Raw genomic sequence first — 22,989 nt, forward strand, 5'->3', positions numbered from 1 at the left:
GTCTATATGTACTGTATGTTGATAAGAATGTTATTATCTCCAATAGAGGGCATAGTAGACTGTATAGACATGTTAGTGCTTTTGTGTGTGGTAGAGAAACCCAGTCCTTCCAGTAGTTCTTAGTTTACAAGGCTCTGAAAATGCATTAGAACATATAACACTGAAATGAGAGAAGGTGAGAAGTTTTATTTACTGTAGCTGTGATCTGAATGGAGCGTGGAGGTGAAACTGAAACTTGCCTTTTGCGCAAAATAACTGTAAAAACAAATGAGATGTCCGAGTGCTATATGCAATGTGGATACCAGGTAAAGCTGTGTCTGAGTGGAAAATAGTGGGTACTATCATATCACTGAAGTGGTTTGGATTGCCACACCAGGGTCAGACAATAGCAAAAGTGTTAGTGATAAAAAGGGAGTTTTTGTCTCTTCAAGGACTGACTTTCAGAATTGACAGTTTGCTCTTTTAGCTCTTCACCTCAATGGCAAAACTTTGAGTTCCTTCATCTTTTTGTTCAACTGTTGTACTATCCAACACTTTCTTTTTAAAACTAAACTTGGAACATGTTGCAGAAGAGACATATTTGTGCGTTGGAGCCTGTGAGGTAGGGGACATTTGTTTTTTACAAAAATGTATCTCCTATTTCTTTTTTACTCTGGCATGCCCTTGAGCAAACATTCAAAGGCAGTTTTAGATAGATTTCTGGGCAATTGCCATTCATGCAGATAATGCCATTTGATGAAGGCAACGTTTTGATGTGTCGGGATGATAATGGCGAACCCGAGGTTGGCCTCGTTGGGTAGAGAGAAGCTGTTTTCTGTGATAACTTCATTGCTGCATGTGGTCGAACGTGGGGTAAATTCAGGAAGGGGGATTAAAAAAACTGCCCAGTCAGAGTAGTATTGTTAGTCCCCCTACTGTGCACTGGACCTGCCACAGCTATAGTTTACGTTTCTGATGTGCCAAGGTATTGCCGGACCCCTCTTGTCTTAGAACCTGGCAGAGCCCTTGCCTCTTAGGTGGGATTAGTCAATGCTTTTGTAATTAATGAAACTGCTTTCCCCCCTGTTGATCCTTTAAATGCTAACATTTGAATACCATCAGATTGAGTTAACAAGTTGTTTATTAATCTTTCTGATTCAAGTAAATTCAAAGCAATAAGCCAAATGTTACATGAGTAAAGAGGAAGGCAATGGGATGTAATCTCAAAGATCTAGAAAGTTTATACACTTTTCACACACGTGCACACACACACAGACACACAGACACACAGACACACAGACACACACACAGTTATTCTAAGTAGGCTGGCCTATATATTTAGAGCTGTGACTAGTGTGATGAGTAATAACTCCATCCATAAATAAAGCATTTGTACTGGACATGTATAGGCTACCTATCATTTTATTTTGAAGTGATGTAGCCTACCGTTTCACTTGTTACAAAAATAAATTGAGATGTAAATTAATACCTACCTTAGGCTTCTCCCATTACTCAAATGCTTTATGCAATTTGTCATGAGCAGTGGCATGTGACACACAAGGGACAGTTTGCAAGGATATCAGAAGCACCCATATAGAAGAGTGGAGCGCACTCAGCCCAGTGGAGACTGATGGACTCGCTGCGCATTTCTCCTGCTAACAAGTGTATACAGGACAAAACACCAGCATTATGTAATTGGAGAGCGTCGTCTGCACTACTAAAAAGCCTCAATATTAATAAGACGTCCGCATTTACATGACGACCAAAAAGAGGCAGTCTGAATTGCTGCAGACAAGGGAATTGATAGCTTACCCCTGAGCGGACTAAGATAATTGTAAGAAATCTTGGCAGTACGTGTTTTTGACATGTACTGAAATCTTGATATTCAGCACCGCACACCTTCAAACTGCATGACATCGTTGTCTCGTGGTCTGTTATTAAGGAATTTGCAACAACGAAGACTACTTGGCACACATTTTATTTTCAAGGATATTGAGGGTGTGAGTGCGTGAAATTTCACTCACCATCATCACCGACGGACAACGCGGTGCGCAAGTTTGGATGTCTCTTGTGGAAGTTGTTCTGCGGCTCCGGACAACGGGACTGTTCAGTTAGTTCCACCAGGTAAGGAAGGGAAAAAAACTATTACCTTTGGTGCTGACACATACGTGTTTAGTTATCACTGAAATTCTACTATTTTCAATATTCAAATCGATGATTTTATCCACAAACATGGACAAATAATAGCCTAAATAACATCAGATGTAGTGTTCTATGGGCTACAGGTTCATGGCAGTAAATTAGGCCTACTGTTTCTTCAGAACAGATGCGTTTTTTATATAAACTTGATCGCATAAGGCATGGATTAAAAAAAAGAAAAAGTCCATTCAAGTACTTGCTTTAGCAGTGTGGCATACAATTGTCGTCCAGTAAAGCATTACTCTAGTTCAGACAAGCAGCTCCACCACTCAGTAAATCGGCATTGGGTTATTATTAGCCTATCCATCATCATTCCTATAGGTCGAAGTAAAACGACTGTTCTATGTCCCCTGGATAGTTTGTTCATTCTTGAGTGTATCTGTTCATGGGTCTTACTGTCTGTCTAGATCAGGGATGGGCAACTTTGATGGGGTGGGGGCCACAAAAAATCTGAACTCATAATTAGTGGCCGCTGTGGCTCTGTCTGCATACCCACATCCATAACCACACATGCAGTCAACTGATTTGTGCAATCAATCTATTTGTGCAGTTAAACTACTTACTTCTTAACTAAATACAAAATACCAGTAGCCAGGGCCAGTCCTAGCCTGTTGGGGGCCCTAAGTGAGATTTGAATGACGCCCCACCTCGTGATCATGCAAAGAGAAACATTTGTCACATTTTGCCATGGAGGAAATTGTGAAATTGTATGACCATTTTCATGCAATTCTATTCATTTTGCCATGGGGCAGAGATTTTGTTTGCGGTTTTACAGCTAATTTCCTGCAATTCAACATATTTTGCCATGATTATGCCATGTTAATATGATGTTTGAGTGCGATAGCTACCTAGCTACTATCTTAGCAAGTTAAATGCACAACTGCAGCATTTAGCACCTTTTAAAAAGTTAACTTAATAGTTATAAGATATCTAGTCGGCAAACGTTTAGTTGAGAATTCTATACTGTAACTGGAACACCTGGCGCGTGCTGCACAACAGTGAGTAACTCACAAGGCTCCCATCTTTGTGTTCTTGTAAACAAACACTGGGGACTACCGGTAAGCTTTATAATGAAAAATTATGTGACAGGTGAAATGAAGAATGCAATCTTCTTTACCTCCTAACATATTGCACTAATTATAGTTTCAGCGGTATTGACAGTATTGAAAAACCATCCCATGGCTTTTTCCAAATACCTCTGTATACGGTATATACGGTATACCGCCTAATTTCTAAATTGCACCTTGTGTATTCTACTACTCTATGACTCAACAATAAGTTCAACATAAACGCAACATGCAACAATTTCAAATACTTTTTTGAGTTACATTTCATATAAGGAAATCAGTCAATTGAAATAAGTTAATTAGGCCTTAATCTGTGGATTTTACATGACTGGGAAATCACATACCTTAAAAAAAAGTAGGGGCATGGATCAGAAAACCAGTCAATATCTGGTGTGACCGCCTCATGCAGCGCGACACTTCTTCTTTGCATAGAGTTGATCAGGATGTTGATTGTGGCCTGTGGAATGTTGTCCCACTCCTTCAATAGCTGTGCAAAGATCCTGGATATTTGCGAGAACTGGAGCACCCTGTTGTACACGTTGATCCAGAGCATCCCAAACATGCTCAATGGCTGACATGTCTGGTGAGAATGCAGGCCATGGAAGAACTGGGACATTTTCAGCTTCTAGGAATTGTGTACAGATCCTTGCGACGTGGAGCCATACTATATCATGTTGAAACATGAGGTGATGGCGGCAGATGAATGGCACGACAATGGGCCTCAGGATCTTGTCACGGTATTCCTGTGCATTCAAATTGCCATTGATAAAATGCAATTGTGTTTGTTGTCCATAACTTATGCCTGCCCATACCATAACCCCACCGCCACCATGGGGCACTCTGTTCACAATGTTGACATCAGCAAACCACTCGCCCACACGACGCCATACAAGCTGTCTGCCATCTGCCCGGTAAAGTTGAAACTGGGATTCAGCAATGAAGAGAACACTTCTCCAGCATGCCAGTGGCCATCAAAGGCGAGCATTTGCCCACTGAAGTTGGTTACACCGCCAAACTGCAGTCAGGTGAAGACCCTGGTGAGCAAGACGAGCAAGCAGATGCGCTTCCTTGAGACGGTATCTGACAATTTGTGCAGAAATTCTTTGGTTGTGCAAACCAACAGTTTCATCAGTTGTCTGAGAGGCTGGTCTCAGACAATCCCGCAGGTGAAGAAGCCGGATGTGGAGGTCCTGGACTGGCGTGGTTACACATGATATGCGGCTGTGAGGTTGGTTGGATGTACCGTCAAACTGTCCCTTGTGTGCCACATGAGCGGTGGCATGTGACACACAAGGGACGGTTTGCAAGGATATCAGAAGCACCCATATAGAAGAGTGGAGCGCACTCAGCCCAGTGGAGACTGATGGACTCGCTGCGCATTTCCCCTGCTAACAAGTGTATACAGGACAAAACACCAGCATTATGTAATTGGAGCACGTTGTTGTACACGTTGATCCAGAGCATCCCAAATGTGGCTTATGGTAGAGAAATGAACAATCAATTCCCTGGCAACGTCTCTGGTGAACATTCCTGCAGTCAGCATGCCAATTTCATGCTCACTCAACTTGAAACATCTATGGCATTGTGTTGTGTGACAAAACTGCACATTTTAGAGTGGCCTTTTATCTTCCCTAGCACAAGGTGCATCTGTGTAATGATCATGCTGTTTAATCAGCTTCTTGATGTGCCACACCTGTCAGGTGGATGGATCATCATGGCAAAGGGGAAAGTCTCACTAACAGGTATGTAAACACATTTGTGCACAAAATGTGAGCGAAATAAGATTTTTGTTCATATGCGAAATTTCTGGGATTTTTTTATTTCAGCTCATGAAACATGGAAGCAACACTTTACATGTTGTGTAAAAAAATCCCAGAAATTTTGAATATGAACAACAATCTTCTTTCGCTCAAATTTTGTGCACAAATGTGTTTATACACAAATGTGTTGGATATATATATATATATATATATATATATATATATATATATATATATATATATATATATATATACTGAATGTACCAAAAATGAAGGACACCTGCTCTTTCCATTACATAGAATGACTAGGTGAATACAGATGAAAGCTGTGATCCCTTATTGATGTCACATGTTAAATCAACTTCAAACAGTGTAGATGAAGGGGAGGAGACAGGTTACAGAAGGATTTTTAAGCCTGGAGACAATTGAGACATGGATTTTGTATGTGTGCAATTCAGAGAGTAAATGGGCAAGACTGAAGATTTAAGTAGCTTTGAACAGTGTATGGTAGTAGGTTCCAGGTGCACCTGTTTGTGTCAAGAACTGCAATGCAGCTAGGATTTTCACACTCAACAGTTTACCGTGTGTTTCAAGAATGGTCCACCCCCCAATGGACATCCAGACAACTTGACACAACTGTGGGAAGCATTGGAGTCATCAAGGGCCAGCATCCATGTGGAATGCTTTCAACATCTTGTATAGTCCATGCCCTGGCAAATTGAGGCTGTTCTGAGGGCAAAAGGTTGGGGTGCAACTCAATATTAGGAAGGTGTTCTTAATGTTTTGTACACTCAGTGTTAATGTTTTTGGAAATGTACCCATGGGCTGGCAGTTGCCCATCCGTCGGCCTAGATACATAAATACATGATAGTGAATGACGGCTGGGCCTATTATCATTTGCCTCTCACAGTAGGCAGTAAGTCAATTCTGCATAGGGAAATATTTGTATTTGGGATAATGTGATGTTTGGTACTTGTGTGTATGTTGTTATTTGTGACCTGGCAATACCCCTGACTGCATGTATATATAATATTGCATAATGTATAGGCTAATTCATAAGGCATTATAAATGCCTCATATTGCATTATGAAGAGGTTATGCACAGGAATTGTTACCAACATCCCATATGCCTGTTATGGACATATCAACTAATAACAGCCATCAGAAATAATGCCACAGGAGATGTTGCTTGGGGTTGGGACTGCAGTTCATTAAGTCCCCAGTTCATTACACCTCATTACAGCCATTACTTAGCCTACCTATAATTCACCTGATTCCCCCAGTCATGACGGAGAATAATTGATTTCATTTGAGTGTTTTTCTCACTTTGGGGCTGATAGCGCAGGTGGTCACTGAGACCTGGTCCACCTAAATGAAATCAGACAACTTCTAATATATTGCTTTACCACATTCACAATCACACTTTCAGATAAGCTTTATTGTGACAAAGGAGTATATAGGAGTTTCAGGCTTTATACTGAGCCATTTAACACAAATGGTACATCAACTGAACAATGTTTTGCCTATTTTTTGACACTTGTCCATACAAAACACATGAAATATATTGTGGGTTGCAAAATATGATGGTCTGGAAGTAGTTTCATTCATTTTTTTCCATAGGCCTACAATGTAAATACGATTTGTATTTCAATCACACATGTCAGTTGCCTCATTTAGGAAGGTGTTAACATTTTTTTTAATAAACATTTTTTTGAAGACAGTCCAGAGGGGTGGTGCTGGGTGGGACATCTCCCTCCCTCCTGTTATCTTGCTCATTGCATGTATGTTACATTAGATATGTCAAATAGCATGGCTGAGGCATATGTTTCAACACATCAGAGTAAACGTGTGAAGGTTAATGCAGCTTGTCAAACTGTGCACAGATCCCTGGTCCCAGCAGATATTTTTTATGGCATAATTTGCTTTGCATGATTGCTGGCCTCTATCTTCTACTGTTAACGCACAGCCTGCTACTGTTAACACACAGCCTGCTACTGTTAACACACAGCCTGCTACTGTTAACACACAGCCTGCTACTGTTAACACACAGCCTGCTACTGTTAACACACAGCCTGCTACTGTTAACACACAGCCTGCTACTGTTAGCACACAGCCTGCTACTGTTAGCACACAGCCTGCTACTGTTAGCACACAGCCTGCTACTGTTAACGCACAGCCTGCTATACTGCTGTTTGGCTGATCTGTTATCTTACCTGTTTTTTCTGAATCCTCACTGAATCCTCTTGCCGCTGTTTGAGTTTTTGACAGATTGATATTCTAGCTCTTACATGGTCCAATCGATATTGTTTATAAATCAATATGGATGGAGTATATTTTATTGATTTTATATGACTGTAGACGAAAGCAAGGAATTGTGTCCTTACGTTTATTCAAACTAGTGTAGGCTACATTTTGAAATAAATGAATGAATGAGACTCTAGTAGTGTATTGTTGCAGCAGTGCCATGGTTGAAAGTTATACGGTACTACGTTATTGCATTTTAAGGTAGGTGAACAAGCTTTTGGATCTCAATCAGAATGACAATGACAGCTTCTCTTTGAAATTGTCTTTAATAAAAAGACTGATATATGTGGCACATGATATGGTCTTTATAGATACATGTGAAAAAGTCCCAATGGATACATTTATCTCCCTGGAATTAATTTGGATAAGCACAATACAAGTTATACATAAAATGTATGCATGCATGACTGTAAGTCACTTTGGATAAAAGCATCCCGCTTAATGACATATATTATTTTATTATTAAATTACATAGTTTGACAGTGTGGCAGCAGACACTTGATGGCTGTACTCTGAAAGTCAACCAAATACTTTTTGGAGGATTGCATGCTCTTGAAATGTACTCATGGTAGGGATATTTGATGACAGCCTGTGATGTATTGCCACCATGATTCTTAACACATGTTAAGGGCAGTTGGCTACATGTTTAGGGCAGTTGGCTACCAAAACTGTCCTGCAATTTGTTTTAACACCTACTACTGTAAGACTGTAGCTATTTTAAACCATAGCCACTATTGAAACACATAGCATCTGGACTTAGTATCCAAGTCACTTATTTGGCTCACTGAAATATGGACACTTCAGATGCTTTGGCTGTATGTTTTCCTTTGGAATTGTGTAACATCTATGTGAGCCATACACACCTTTGTACATTGGTTTCCAGCAACTCCTGTTCAGTATAGTTATGGGCTGTACTTGTTTTTCACTAGCCAAACCCAGCAGGCAAAATGTGGCATTGGGCATCTTAATGATGTTTTTCTGGTAGTAAACTGTTTCTTTTCAAGTGACGTCAGATAGCTTGTGTGATGACTAACCCTTTCTGAGACCTGAAGACTAGGCCTAGGCTTTAGCTCAGCTGGAAAACACAGTATTAAGGCACACAGATGACACAGGTTCAAACTCAGACTGTATATGTTTTAGACAGCTATTGTTTTATCACGATAGAAAATAAATTGTTCTCCAATACGCGGTTCCTTAAGTGCTTGAAAAACTAAGCTGCGTGCATTGCAGCTTTGGTTTGTTTCTGCCTTTTATTTCTGGGCCGAAAGCCACCTGCGATTAGCCACATGGTGGCATCCTGCTGACCAGGCGCCAGGGGCCATACCCGACTCACTGGAGCCTGTCTCTGGAACCAACAGATTTACATTCACATTCCTCACTGGCAAGCATATGTCAGCTTTTAGCAAGAGGACCGTAGTAATAAGATTGATCAGGAGCGGGGCTGGCATCGTAACAAAGCACCTCAGGTATCTTTCGATTAACACTTAGTAGGGAGACTGGTCTGCGGTAACATTGATCTACCCAAATTCTCATCTTGTTGCCTGTGTAACTTGAACCCTTCTTTGTCACAGATATCCTCCTATCCATAAATGACGGCCTTCGATCACACTGTATCATGCAGTACGCACTGAAAATACAGTTTGAACACAGTGAGAACTTGGAAAGATGCTTTAGTTCTCGTGATATCCATGTGTCGTTTAATGCTACAGGATTTCAATAAAAAATGTGTGAAGAAAACAACCCACTCTAGACGTGGAACTAGAGTACAAAGCTTGAAACTCTCAGAACGATCTCTTTGATCACCCTAAATGTTGCTTTTGAACCCTCTCTTTCTAAGGTCTGGACAGTGTTTGCCATACAATGCAATATTGGCCTTTGCAAGCTTCCTCTGAAAAGGAGCTGCCAAGTGCTTCAGGTCAGGCTCTTTTGTGTCCCTCAGACAGCCCAGTGGGATGTTGGATGTCAGCTCTGCTCGTCGATGGAGCCACTTGACGACCTCAATAATTCAGTTGAGGTGACCTGGGTAATGCCAAAAGCCCCTGGTCTGGCAGGCTGATGAAGAGCCATGATAGACCAGGGCCAGCTGCTAGTTCCTGAGGGACCCTACTCAGCAACACTTCTCCCCCATTCTCAATGGGGGTGAAGACAGAAAATATAAAAAATCAAGACATTGAGTAGTTTGGGGGAAAAAATGTTGTAATGATATACAGGTCATTGACATCCAGCACGCCATCACTTGTATTCAAGAATTTGCGCTTTTTCACCCCCAGAAATTAAGAAACAGCCAGCGCAACGTCAGTGGAATTTCAGATGGATGGTTCTTTAATAAGGGCTGCGGTCTTTCTGTATTCTGATAGTGTGTTATCATGACCTATATATTCTTCCCCATAATGCTGACACCTGTAGAATAAAATCCCCCAGTTAATTTGTTCTGTTGTTTGATTAATGCACATCTTTAAGTGGTAATATACTCATTATATTATTCTCTGTTAAGTGCATAAACTGCATACGATCATGTTGTCCCTAATTTGTGCATGTAACAATTCACAGATGGCTCCAGTTTTTTTTAACTATGTAGTAGTAGACTTCATTCTTTGCACAAACAGAATCCTATCACAATTACATTTCCCTGATTGTTTAGACTGTCTTACTGAGGTTGTTAACGTGGAGTCAGACTCTTTCAGTAATCACAATTTCTTCCTGTAACCAATTCATGAGTTGAATGTATTGCCAGCTCACATTGTACGACTAAAATATATCTCAGGAGAAATGGAAGGGTTTATCCTTGCTTGTAAAAAAGAAAATATGCCTTTTTTTATCTACATTCAGACTCAGCACTTTTGAGTAACATCCAGCATTTTAATGTTTAACCAATAACATGGTTTGAATGCACACAGCATTCGGTTTCAATTTTGCTTTAATCCATACATATTATGTCTATTTTGAAGCTTCAACATTTATGCCACCTCATATGCCATTGCCAGCAAACAAGTACTTTAGGAACAATCCAAGTAGAATTTACTACCGAGACATAAATAAGGATATGTGCAATTTAGCATTTAGGAATGTTTGAGAAATATTTTGGCAATCAGTAATTGAAGTGTGACACTCTATTTTCATTTCCTCACCAGTTTCATTTGAGGCTTCAGTCCCATTTTGTTTCAGTTATTAGAAAATATGTTTGACAAATGTTATGTTCATCATGCCATATTTTGAAATAGCACTGAACCAGTCATTCAGTTTTCATTTAACCAGTCATTGTCAGTTTACGTCAGTGCCTGCGCTTGCCTTACAACCTCATTACAACTCCACCACTGCCCAAATGTAATTTATTTCTCTAAGGGCATACTGATCATTGTGCTATTTGACTGTAAATTTTTACAATTCCGTTGATGATATATTTTCAGATGCAGTCAACTCATGCAGGTAATCAGGCCTAATTCATTTAAATGTGGTGAATATTCACAACCTTGGCCAAGCAGCCATTCCTACACAGTTCCATTAAGTTAATTTAGATTCATAATATTCAGTACCTCCTGTATACAATAAAACAACTTATATCGCTGTACTGATGTGTATTATTTAGAAAAGGAATGGAACATTGAATTAAGGCAGTGGCTAATGGAACATTGAATTAAGGCAGTGGCTAATGGAACATTGAATTAAGGCAGTGGCTAATGGAACATTGAATTAAGGCAGTGGCTAATGGAACATTGAATTAAGGCAGTGGCTAATGGAACATTGAATTAAGGCAGTGGCTAATGGAACATTGAATTAAGGCAGTGGCTAATGGAACATTGAATTAAGGCAGTGGCTAATGGAACATTGAAGTAAGGCAGTGGCTAATGGAACATTGAATTAAGGCAGTGGCTAATGGAACATTGAAGTAAGGCAGTGACTAATGGAACATTGAATTAAGGCAGTGGCTAATGGAACATTGAAGTAAGGCAGTGGCTAATGGAACATTGATGTAAGGCAGTGGCTAATGGAACATTGAATTAAGGCAGTGGCTAATGGAACATTGAATTAAGGCAGTGGCTAATGGAACATTGAAGTAAGGCAGTGGCTAATGGAACATTGAATTAAGGCAGTGGCTAATGGAACATTGAAGTAAGGCAGTGGCTAATGGAACATTGAATTAAGGCAGTGGCTAATGGAACATTGAATTAAGGCAGTGGCTAATGGAACATTGAAGTAAGGCAGTGGCTAATGGAACATTGAATTAAGGCAGTGGCTAATGGAACATTGAAGTAAGGCAGTGGCTAATGGAACATTGAATTAAGGCAGTGGCTAATGGAACATTGAATTAAGGCAGTGGCTAATGGAACATTGAAGTAAGGCAGTGGCTAATGGAACATTGAATTAAGGCAGTGGCTAATGGAACATTGATGTAAGGCAGTGGCTAATGGAACATTGAAGTAAGGCAGTGGCTAATGGAACATTGAAGTAAGGCAGTGGCTAATGGAACATTGAATTAAGGCAGTGGCTAATGGAACATTGAAGTAAGGCAGTGGCTAATGGAACATTGAATTAAGGCAGTGGCTAATGGAACATTGAATTAAGGCAGTGGCTAATGGAACATTGAAGTAAGGCAGTGGCTAATGGAACATTGAATTAAGGCAGTGGCTAATGGAACATTGAAGTAAGGCAGTGGCTAATGGAACATTGAATTAAGGCAGTGGCTAATGGAACATTGAAGTAAGGCAGTGGCTAATGGAACATTGAATTAAGGCAGTGGCTAATGGAACATTGAATTAAGGCAGTGGCTAATGGAACATTGAAGTAAGGCAGTGGCTAATGGAACATTGAATTAAGGCAGAGGCTAATGGAACATTGAATTAAGGCAGTGGATATGATTGTGTGGATATGATACATACACTACCATTCAAAAGTTTGGGGTCACTTAGAAAGCACATTTTTTGTCCATGAAATAATGCCAAATTGATCAGAAATACAGTGTAGACATTGTTCATGTTGTGAATGACTATTGTAGCTGGAAACAGCAGATTTTTTATGGAGTATCTTCATAGGTGTACAGAGGCCCATTATCAGCAACCTTCACTCCTGTGTTCCAATGGCACGTTGTGTTAGCTAATCCAAGTTTATCATTTTAAAAGTCTAATTTATCATTAGAAAACCCTTTTGCAATTATGTTAGCACAGCTGAAAACTGTAGTGCTGATTAAAGAAGAAATAAAACTGGCCTTCTTTAAACTGGCCTTCTAGGCAGAGTTGCAAAGAAAAAGCCATATCTCAGACTGGCTAATAAAAATAAAAGATTAAGATGGGCAAAAGAACACAGACACTGGACAGAGGAACGCTGCCTAGAAGGCCAGCATCCTGTAGTCGCCTCTCACTGTTGACGTTGAGACTGGTGTTTTACGGGTACTATTTAATGAAGTTGCCAGTTGAGGACTTGTGAGGAGCCTGTTTCTCAAACTAGACACTCTAATGTACTTGTCCTCTTGCTCAGTTGTGCACCGGGGAGTCCAACTCCTCTTTCTATTCTGGTTACGGCCAGTTTGCGCTGTTCTGTGAAGGGAGTAGTACACAGCGTTGTACGAGATCTTCAGTTTCTTGGCAATTTCTCGCATGGAGTAGCCTTCATTTCTCAGAACAAGAATGGACTGGCAAGTTTCAGAAGAAAGTTATTAGTTTCTGGCCATTTTGAGCCTGTAATCGAACTCACAAATGCTGATGCTCCAGATACTCAACGAGACTAAAGAAGGCTAGTTTTTTTGCTTCTTTAATCAGCACTACAGTTTTCAGCTGTGCTAATGTAATTGCAAAATGATTTTCTAATGATCAATTAGCCTTTTAAAATGATCAACTTGGATTAGCTAACACAACGTGTCATTGGAACACAGGAGTGATGGTTGATGATAACGGGCCTCGGTACACATATGTAAATGTTCCATAAAAATCAGCTGTTTCCAGCTACAAATAGTCGTTTACAACATTAATAATGTCTACACTGTATTTCTGATCAATTTGATGTTATTGAATGGAAGTGCTTTTCTTTCAAAATCAAATACATTTCTAAGGGACCCTAAACTTTTGAAAGGTAGTGTATAAGGGGAGGTGTGAGTCTGATAACAGTATAGGGTATGTATATAGGTTGCCTGGAAATAGATAAACAGACTTTCAATAGGGCATGGAAAAACATACTATTACCACTTCAGATAGCCTACAACATGTCAATATCTCTCTTTCTATGTGATCTTAGGCAACATTTTATATTTGTTTTTTATATCCAAAGAGCGATAATGATTGCCTCATATTCTGCGATTTTGCTTGCGTCGGCAGATTTTTTGCTTTGTATTAAGACTCAATGAACATTATTTATTTGAGTGTCGTTGTGCTTTTATTTTTATTTATTTATTTATTTTTTTATTTTACCTTTATTTAACCAGGCAAGTCAGTTAAGAACAAATTCTTATTTTCAATGACGGCCTGGGAACAGTGGGTTAACTGCCTGTTCAGGGGCAGAACGACAGATTTGTACCTTGTCAGCTCGGGGGTTTGAACTCGCAACCTTCCGGTTACTAGTCCAACGCTCTAACCACTAGGCTACCCTGCCGCCCCTTAAAGCTGATTGGTTGGATTTGTAGATATCTCGTTGCTGTTTATTATTTGGTGTCCTGTCTCACATGAAGAGATGCATTTCACCTCCGTGTCAGGCCTACCTCAAGTGAATCGCTGTGTATTTCAGAGAAATAAATCCCTGTTAGTTCTGGTTAAAGTTGGAATCTTAACACTGTTATACTCCCTCTGACATCATTGCACAACAGTACACGTGATAGAACAACGGAGTATGTACTACATTTTTTGACGCTCCTTTTCAAAGACAAAACTATAACACCTGTATTGGTACCGCCAGTGGCTCTGTTTCACCTTGCTCATATCTCAGCTTTAAGGTGAGGTCTATACTAATGTAAGACATTGACATACTTCAGCATTGGTGTCCACTGATGCCTGAGTTTCTGGATTTCTCATCCTATCCATGATTGTAAAAAAACATAAAGGTTTCTGCAAAGACACCTGAATGTATTTAATGATACAACTCACAGCCTCTGTGAAAGGACACACACACACACACACACACACACACACACACACACACACACACACACACACACACACACACACACACACACACACACACACACACACACACACACACACACACACACACACACACCATCTGTGTGGCATCAAGACTAGAACATAGGCAGAGCCAGGGAATGTGATGGCATCAAGACTAGAACACAGGCAGAGCCAGGGAATGTGATGGCATCAAGACTAGAACACAGGCAGAGCCAGGAAATCTGATGGCATCCAGATTAAAACACAGGCAGAGCCAGGAAATGTGATGGCATCAAGACTAGAACACAGGCAGAGCCAGGAAATCTGATGGCATCCAGATTAAAACACAGGCAGAGCCAGGGAATGTGATGGCATCAATACTAGAACACAGGCAGAGCCAGGGAATGTGATGGCATCAAGACTAGAACACAGGCAGAGCCAGGAAATGTGATGGCATCAAGACTAGAACACAGGCAGAGCCAGGAAATCTGATGGCATCCAGATTAAAACACAGGCAGAGCCAGGGAATGTGATGGCATCAAGACTAGAACACAGGCAGAGCCAGGAAATCTGATGGCATCCAGATTAAAACATAGGCAGAGCCAGGGAATCTGATGGCATCCAGACTAGAACACAGGCAGAGCCAGGGAATCTGCTTTCAACAGACAAACACTTCTGTGTCTCCAAAATCACTGGTGTCAGGAGGGAACAGGCAGCAGCTGATGGAAGAGTGCCCTTGTTACTCCTCACCCCATTCCAGAGAGTTAGAGAGAGGGAAGAGAAAGGAGAGAGGAGAGGATAGAGACTCGACAAGATGAATTATGCAAAGCTGTCAGAGCCGGCTATTGTTGGAGGTGCTGGCTGTGTTAAAGTGAGCCGGCCTGATCCCCACCACCCTCCATCACCACTTTCACGACTCCCTTGGCAAAGGACCGTACGGTCCCTGCAAAAACAAATAGAAAAGGGTGAGGCCACAGAGTGGAAGGATGGGAAGGGCAGCTAGCTTGGCATCGTGGTGGCAAGTGGAACATCTGGGAGAGGGGGACACGATGGAAACGATGGAACCATGTGTTTTTATTGGCTTTATTTACAGACTACAGAGTCAGGGGTTACGTCAGGTAGTAAACGATAACCATGTGTTTTTATTGGCTTTATTTACAGACTACAGGTGGTAATTACTGGCTTTTGGACCCAATCTTTTTTTTTAAAGCCAATAAATGTAATAGTCGATCGGGAGAAAAAAAACTATCTTATTACAAAATAATGCTTTTTGTTTATTGATGGAAATATCAGTCGATGGAAATACATTTGACCATCACGCTTATAGGTTTATAGGTTAATGTTCTTAAGTGGAATTAAATTGGGGCGTGTGTATTTTCATTAGTCATCATTTATCTTATTTATCAAACACAACTATCACATGCGCACAGCATACAGAGCTTATTTTGAGCTTGAAACGTGTGATTTGATAAGACCAGTCATTGCACAACAATTCTAAATGCAATCGCGTGGCCACGATTAAAAAGAGCTACTATTTTTATTTCTCAACTGGCAAATTGAAGGGCGCCTCCCATTTGCCATTCAAGTGCATAGTCAACGGTAGGCAGTCTATCACCATGCCACCCAATGTGAGCTGGAGGCAGTATGCATTTTCAAGACATATACTATTTTTTTTAAAAACCTGAACGTTTACTTCAGATTGTGAGGCATGTCTTTCCGTGTTTCAAAGTAGCCTAGGAACCATAGAAACGTAGAGGCAATTATTTTATAAAGACTTCCTCATATGCAGTTGAAACCAGCATTTTTCTCCTCTTATATTGGTTTTCAAATCAACTTTCTTTCGTTGTCTAGAAGCCAAAGGCACAATCCTAGTCATTTTAGAAACCCACCCTAGTTGCTGCATCTTTAGATTTCCCCTCTTTCTAAGTTTCTAACAGACATTTTTATCTCTTTTATCTCACATGTGGAACCGCTCGCATCAGATGTGCTGTTAAGAATGGTGTTTTCCCGCAAATTGCATTTTGGCAAATGTTTGTAAATGACATTTTATTGTCTGCTTCATTACAGGAATTGTGAGTTCTGTTAAGATGAATTACCATAATTTAAATGTGAATTCTGTCATTCTGAGCACCGTGGGTGGACTCCCTAATGGGTTACGCACCCAATGCATATGGGTCCCATAATTTCTCAAATGGCCGTTAAATTAAACTCTTCCCGGTCACATTGTCCGGCGCCTCATTTTCCTTACGGAAACCCTGGGTCAGGGGGTCTGAGTTAATATTTAGAACAGGCCTTCGGAAATGTAATTACTTGAACAAAGAGGGCTTCGGGAAGATTTGCCGTTTCAGCAGGGAAGTCTCCAGTGGCTACTCTACTCTCTCTTTGCAAAATGCTGTTTGTGCTTACGTCAGGAATGTGGGTCACATTGGTTGAAACCAATTTATTTGTCTGTATTGGCTCTGAGCCACGTCTGTGGTGGCTTCTCCTTTGGTCCTCTCATGTGAATCGTGAGTGTGAAGCAAAAAATTCCAACACACAATCCCTGATTTTGTGTCCAAACAAGAGAATTGAGCCTAGATCATAAAAGCTTATATTCTCGAAAACTATGTTACCAAATTGACATCAAGACATTGCTTGACACTATATTATATATATGGTGTATGGTTAATGCTTAGAAAAACATTGAGACTGTATATAACAGAATAAGCAGGTTTAGGAGGAACTGGCTGGGGAATCATAGACATGTGTAGTACTGTGCTACGCTACATGGATCATGGAGTGTCACTTCCCCCTGCCTCACTGCCTTGTCAACGTTCCCACTGTGCCACTATAATACTGCAGTGTCGGCTTTTCCTTCTTGAGGTCATGGGTGACTGGCTGTCTCAATCAACCATATTATCAAAGGTGACACATACCGACCAGAGGGTTAGCATCCTAACAAATCAAATGTATTTATATAGCCCTTCGTACATCAGCTGATATCTCAAAGTGCTGTACAGAAACCCAGCCTAAAACCCCAAACAGCAAGCAATGCAGGTGTAGAAGCACGGTGGCTAGGAAAAACTCCCTAGAAAGGACAAACCTAGGAAGAAACCTAGAGAGGAACCAGGCTAAGTGGGGTGGCCAGTCCTCTTCTGGCTGTGCCGGGTGGAGATTATAACAGAACATTGCCAAGATGTTCAAATGTTCATAAATGACCAGCATGGTCGAATAATAATAAGGCAGAACAGTTGAAACTGGAGCAGCAGCAGTATGTAGGACAGCTCTCAATCCGAATTGGGAGACGTGGGGATAATTGTTGGTGTATTGCGGTAAGGCACAACGTGAACATTATGTAGGTCTATTTGTGCTTTTGGTATCCAAGCAACGAAGTGGCTTAATCCTTAGATAAAACTTCCTTGAGTTCACAGCACAGCACACTACACCAGACAGCTTCTATGAGTATCTCCCTAGTGTCCTCAAAGCGTCCCCATGTACAGGAACTACCTTCATTACATTTTGATGAACTCCGAAAAATGTTGGCGTTAGTAACTTTGGATCCTCCTGAGGAAGGCAGTATGTGTTCACATTAAAGACGTGCCCGGTCGTTCACTTTGCTTTGTGAGAATCCGGCCCGCCACGACATTTCCCCATAACACACCCATGGGGACTTATAGCTGATTAGGACACTAATCTTATTCCCCCTGTTGGGTTGTCGGCGGCTCGACAGACAAGGCTCTTAGCAATATCGTCTATCAGCCCCTGTGTATAAAGTCCATAAATCAGAACGGATCACAATCGGGGAGGTTTGTGGGTGAATCCGTTCTTGGCCACTGCACAATAATCTTTGTAAATGTGGGTTAACATCTCCACTCTTGTCTCTGCGTTTGAAAGTGTCTTTTAAGATTCCATCTCTGCATAGAAAGAAAGAACAACCTGTCACCTAGTGAAAGGACTTCTCAGCAAAATTCTCAATAAAAACTTTGAGGTCGAGAAAAGAGATGGTGGTTGTGAGTGGGCTTACGGGTGGGGTTTGAGAGTTGGTGGGTGTGAGTGTGCTTACGGATGGGGCTTGAGAGTTGGTGGGTGTGAGTGGGCTTACGGGTGGGGTTTGAGAGGTGGTGGGTGGAGTGGATTTACGGGTGGGGTTTGAGAGATGGTGGTGGTGTGATTGGGCTCACGGGTGGGGTTTGAGAGGTGGTGGGTGGAGTGGGTTTATGGGTGGGGTTTGAGAGATGGTGGTGGTGTGATTGGGCTTACGGGTGGGGTTTGAGAGATGGTGGTGGTGTGATTGGGCTCACGGGTGGGGATTGAGAGGTGGTGGGTGTCAGTGGGCTTACGGGTGGGGTTTGAGAGGTGGTGGGTGTGAGTGGGAGCTTTTGAAGATTAAGTTGGGGGATTAGTGTTATCTGAGCTTCTCGTCTCTCCCCTCTCTGTTTTCTAGGTAGAGCCGAATGGGGCTAAGTGGACAGACAGACAGAAATACAGACGGATAGACAGAGGGACAGATTTACCAACGGCGTAAACCGGAGTGGAATATCCCAAAGCGAGCGTCTCAGGAGAGAAGGACACAGTATGCAGGCAGCATGGAACAGGTGAAGGAGCAGCAGCCTTTCTGCTCACTCTCCAAGAGCCAGAGAGAGAGAGACCGTGAAAGGGAGAGGGAACGGCGTCACACCGCATCATCAACAGACCAAGAAGGGGCCTGCCGTGTGCCAACCCAGAAGTCCTACAGCTCTAGCGAGACGCTGCAGGCCTACGACCATGACCCCGCCCGACTGCTGTTCTCAGGCCGAGTCAAGGAGATGGCCCACCAGGAGACCAATGACTACAGCAGGCCAGGTCAGTACAGCCACAGCCCTATTCCAATAATTATTATTCCAATAATAATAGGTCTGCTGTTTGGATATCATTTGTTTCATACGTGTACTTTTTAAACATACTTAATTAACTTGGGAACACATGGAGTTTGGTATAATAAAAAAATTGCAAGGTGTATTATAGAATTCAAATTAATTGTCTGCTGTTGAGATCATTGACATAGGAAAGATAGATAGAGAGATACTATATTAGTAAGTTTATCATTCTTTCATAGGGCCTCCCATGGGTTTCCTTGAAAACTTTATCTTGGTAATGCATGATCCATTAACCAGCATTCATAGTTCGTCATTTGAGGTTTGTATTACTCCATGATGAACAGTAGAGCTCTTTTCAATCTGTGCAGTATGTACAGATCCAAACGAAATGATCGCGCTCCACTTGACGTACCGTTGATAATTACCCATTGAACTGCTGAGCAAATAACCCACCGTTGTAATTGGTTGTTGGCAATTGGTAGGAAATGTTCATAATAAGAAAAAAGTTGGTTGGTTTATTTTAGTGTCATAGACGATTCTTGATTTTCTAAAATTGCATATTTTATGGCATATTTCTCATTGATGTCTGCTAATTGGCGCCAACTGGAAATGAATTGCATTCTAATTAGGCTGTGGGAATAATGTTCATTTCCCCTTTATTTCTAGATCAAATTACAACCTTTAATGAAAAGGTAATGAGCGATTAGACTTATTATCACTTCAATTATCAATAATTGTTATCTACACATTTCAAAGTTGTTTCTGTTTTTAAAAGTAAATTCACACCTTAAGTCAAATGTATAGTTTAAGGTTATTAATTGTCTTTTGAAGTTTTTAACACATGACATACAATATTGTCAAAGTCCGGAATCGCTCCCCTGCAGTTTTTTCTTTAAAATGTTCTTTGTCAATTTCGCTTGTTTAAATGTTTTCTGCCATGAAATAACCAGTAAACTAAATCAAATGACAGTTTTAAATGAATTTCATCATTGCTAATTTACTTACATTAATCTTGCTCCCTGTCTTGTCTGCACTAATGATATTTCTATATTCATGTGGATAAAATACATGTCTGGAATCTTATGCAGCATGACATTACATTCTCTATTATTCAGCTAGCTGAATACATTTTTTTTAATAGAATGACTTTGAATGTATATATGAAAACATATATATCGATAAATATATACACTGAACAAGATTTTCCATCCAAACTTGTTTTAGTTCTGTCCACGCATTTAGAAATATAAATTCAGTGAAAAGTACATTAATTGTAGATTTTTGCTGTTTACTTCAGATTACATTCTTTTTTCTAAATCCAGCATTGACATCCTGTAAATTCCTTTGCATCTCTGTTTTTCACCATTTTGTTTCTCTATTAAATCAACACTTTAGATCCAGATTTACAAACAATTTAGACACAGAATTGTGGAACTCTTTCAATTTACAAAAAATAATAATTTGGGTAGTTGTACAATGAGTGGGAGTCTCTTTTCTCTGAGTACGCACCCACAGTTTTTAAGGAACTCAGTCTGGCTTTCAACGGACTCTTGAAAGTTGTAATAGTAGAATGCACAAGGTGCAATTTGGAAATTGGGTCGTGCATCATCAGTTTTCCTCTTGTCATTGCATGCATTAGAGAGCTATTTATAACTTGTCAGAAATGTCCAGATCAACAAGCCCATGTCAGCTAACGTTTTTTTAGGCCATAGATTTTGCTGTAACGTTCAAGTCACTCAAATATCACATGAATACACGTTAGACATGGCAACATGAATAGAATTGCAAGAGAATGGACTTTAAAACTGCAAAATGTTCACTGCCCAGCTTGTCAAAATGTGTAGAATTGCAGGAAATAAGGTTTAAACCTGCAAAATGTTCTCTCCGCCAACAAGAGGGGTATGAACAGTTTGTGTCAAACCGTGCTTGTGCCCATAGAAATAGGCGTGGCGCGCGTGCACGGTGGGGGGGATGTTGTTTTCAGCAGAAGTCCTATCATCTTCCATCTTACTTGAATGTACAGTATGTCTGTTGTGACTTGTCTTCTGATTTACTGGTTGGCTTTTATTTTTGTGAGGCTTCTATTTGAGTTAAGCCTACTGCCCTTCTAAGAACAGACATTTTAAGAATCACAAAAATATTTAAGCTACACATGTTGGCAAAATGGCAGTCATTGTAAATAAGGATTTGTTCTTAACTGACTTGCCTCGTTAAGAATAAAACAAAACGTCCGCACCAGATATTCTGGGTTTGGGATTGGGGTTTGATAACATTGTTAAATTATAGGCCTGCTATTTGGTTTTGTCTGTACAGGACAGGCCTTCTCGCTGAGGCAACTTGGGATATGTGAGGCCTCCACACGCAGAGGCCTGGCCCTCTGCCCTGAAACGGGCCTCTCACACCCCCTTGGTAGCTACTCCAGAGGAACGGTCCCCACAAAGAATAATGAGCACACATCTCCGGAACGTACCATGGCTCTCTGGGGCAGGGGTGCCAAGTCAGGCCAAAGCTCATGCCTGTCTAGTCGCTCCAACTCGGCCATTACCCTGACAGACACCAAAATGGACAATAAGTCGGACAACGAAATTGGTGAGTCTGCCACACCTTTATTTGTTAATTGTGATCCCCTTATTCCTGTTTTTGTGGAGGTTTAAGTATGAAGTTAATCGCACAACAAATGTGCAAACTAGTAAGCATTGTACCGGTAATATTTCATTGGTGCTCAGGAAATCTCTTTCATTGGTGGAAGCGATAAGCGGTGGATTCTGATTGGGCATGTGCAGCTGCTGTTTGGGGATAAAAGGCATGTTTCATGGCCTCTTGTGGATAAGAATTTGGTCTTCCAATTGAGTGTTTGGTAGTCACCTGGTCATCTCCACATGGAAGCAAGGGAGTTTGATCAAGTTTCCCCTTGGGCTAGTGTGTAATCAAAGATAGCTTTGTAAAGCGTCGGTCAGAGATTTCGCATAGAAATTCCACAGTAGTTGAACGAGCACACACAATAGCTGATTTAAGAAGGTTCAATGGTTTGAAGTGCAAATTTGATCATGCTCGAAACCCAAAACTTAAGACTGTGGTATTCTTTTGAAGGAAGATCTTCTGTGCATCAAATGCGGGATAAAAAAGATATACATTTCTGTTTATACTTATCAATATTGCTTTAAGTGATAAATGACTCTTTCATTTTGATTTAGAAAGGGTTTGTACTCAAACAAAAAGCGGTCTATACAGCTATCTAAAAACACAGTTATTTTGTTGCTTTTGTTGTGTATAGAATGTGAGGCACTTTCAGTGTATAATATTCCTTGCAGTGATAACTTTTTAACTTTTTATCCGGCATTCGTCAATGACTTTACAAAAAGTACAATGTTTTGCCTCCAACTTTGTGATGTTATTGTCTATTACTTATTTATACATGTCGTTGTGCTATTATATTTTCTACACATCAGCCATGGTCTCAAATTTGTTCTTAGAGCAGTTTTGACAACTTTTGCTGCTGTTAAGCTAATTTGAGGAATACTTTTACCTTTAATGCTCTCAAAAAGCATAGAAAATATATTTTCCCATAGTGGTATGTGTTGTCATCTCATATGTTTGCTATCGCCATACTTTTCAATAAGCATTACCAAAAGTACAGAAGAAAGAGAGATAGTAGTGGATTATCCAAGAATTATCCACAGACTTTCAACTGGCCAGAACATATAGAAAGGTCACATGGTACAAAGGAAATATTTTGTGTTCAGAGCAAGCAATTTATATT

At 40.6% G+C, this 22,989-nt stretch overlaps 1 protein-coding gene across 3 annotated transcripts in view; it reads left to right on the plus strand.

Annotated features, from left to right (window-relative positions):
- The first annotated feature begins 1,593 nt into the window (after positions 1 to 1,593).
- The window catches only part of si:dkey-237h12.3 (teneurin-3), a 165,036-nt gene continuing 143,640 nt past the window's right edge, over positions 1,594 to 22,989 (plus strand). For all 3 annotated transcript variants that reach the window (XM_036943050.1, XM_036943051.1, XM_036943052.1), the window contains exons 1-3: positions 1,594 to 2,103; positions 18,818 to 19,215; positions 21,543 to 21,818. In XM_036943050.1, coding sequence (XP_036798945.1) covers positions 18,960 to 19,215; positions 21,543 to 21,818 — 532 coding nt within the window. In that variant the 5' untranslated portion in view covers positions 1,594 to 2,103; positions 18,818 to 18,959. The remainder of the gene's footprint in view (positions 2,104 to 18,817; positions 19,216 to 21,542; positions 21,819 to 22,989) is intronic.

This window comes from Oncorhynchus mykiss, chromosome 14 (assembly GCF_013265735.2).
Source record: "Oncorhynchus mykiss isolate Arlee chromosome 14, USDA_OmykA_1.1, whole genome shotgun sequence".
In the NCBI taxonomy this organism is placed as follows: Eukaryota; Metazoa; Chordata; class Actinopteri; order Salmoniformes; family Salmonidae; genus Oncorhynchus; species Oncorhynchus mykiss.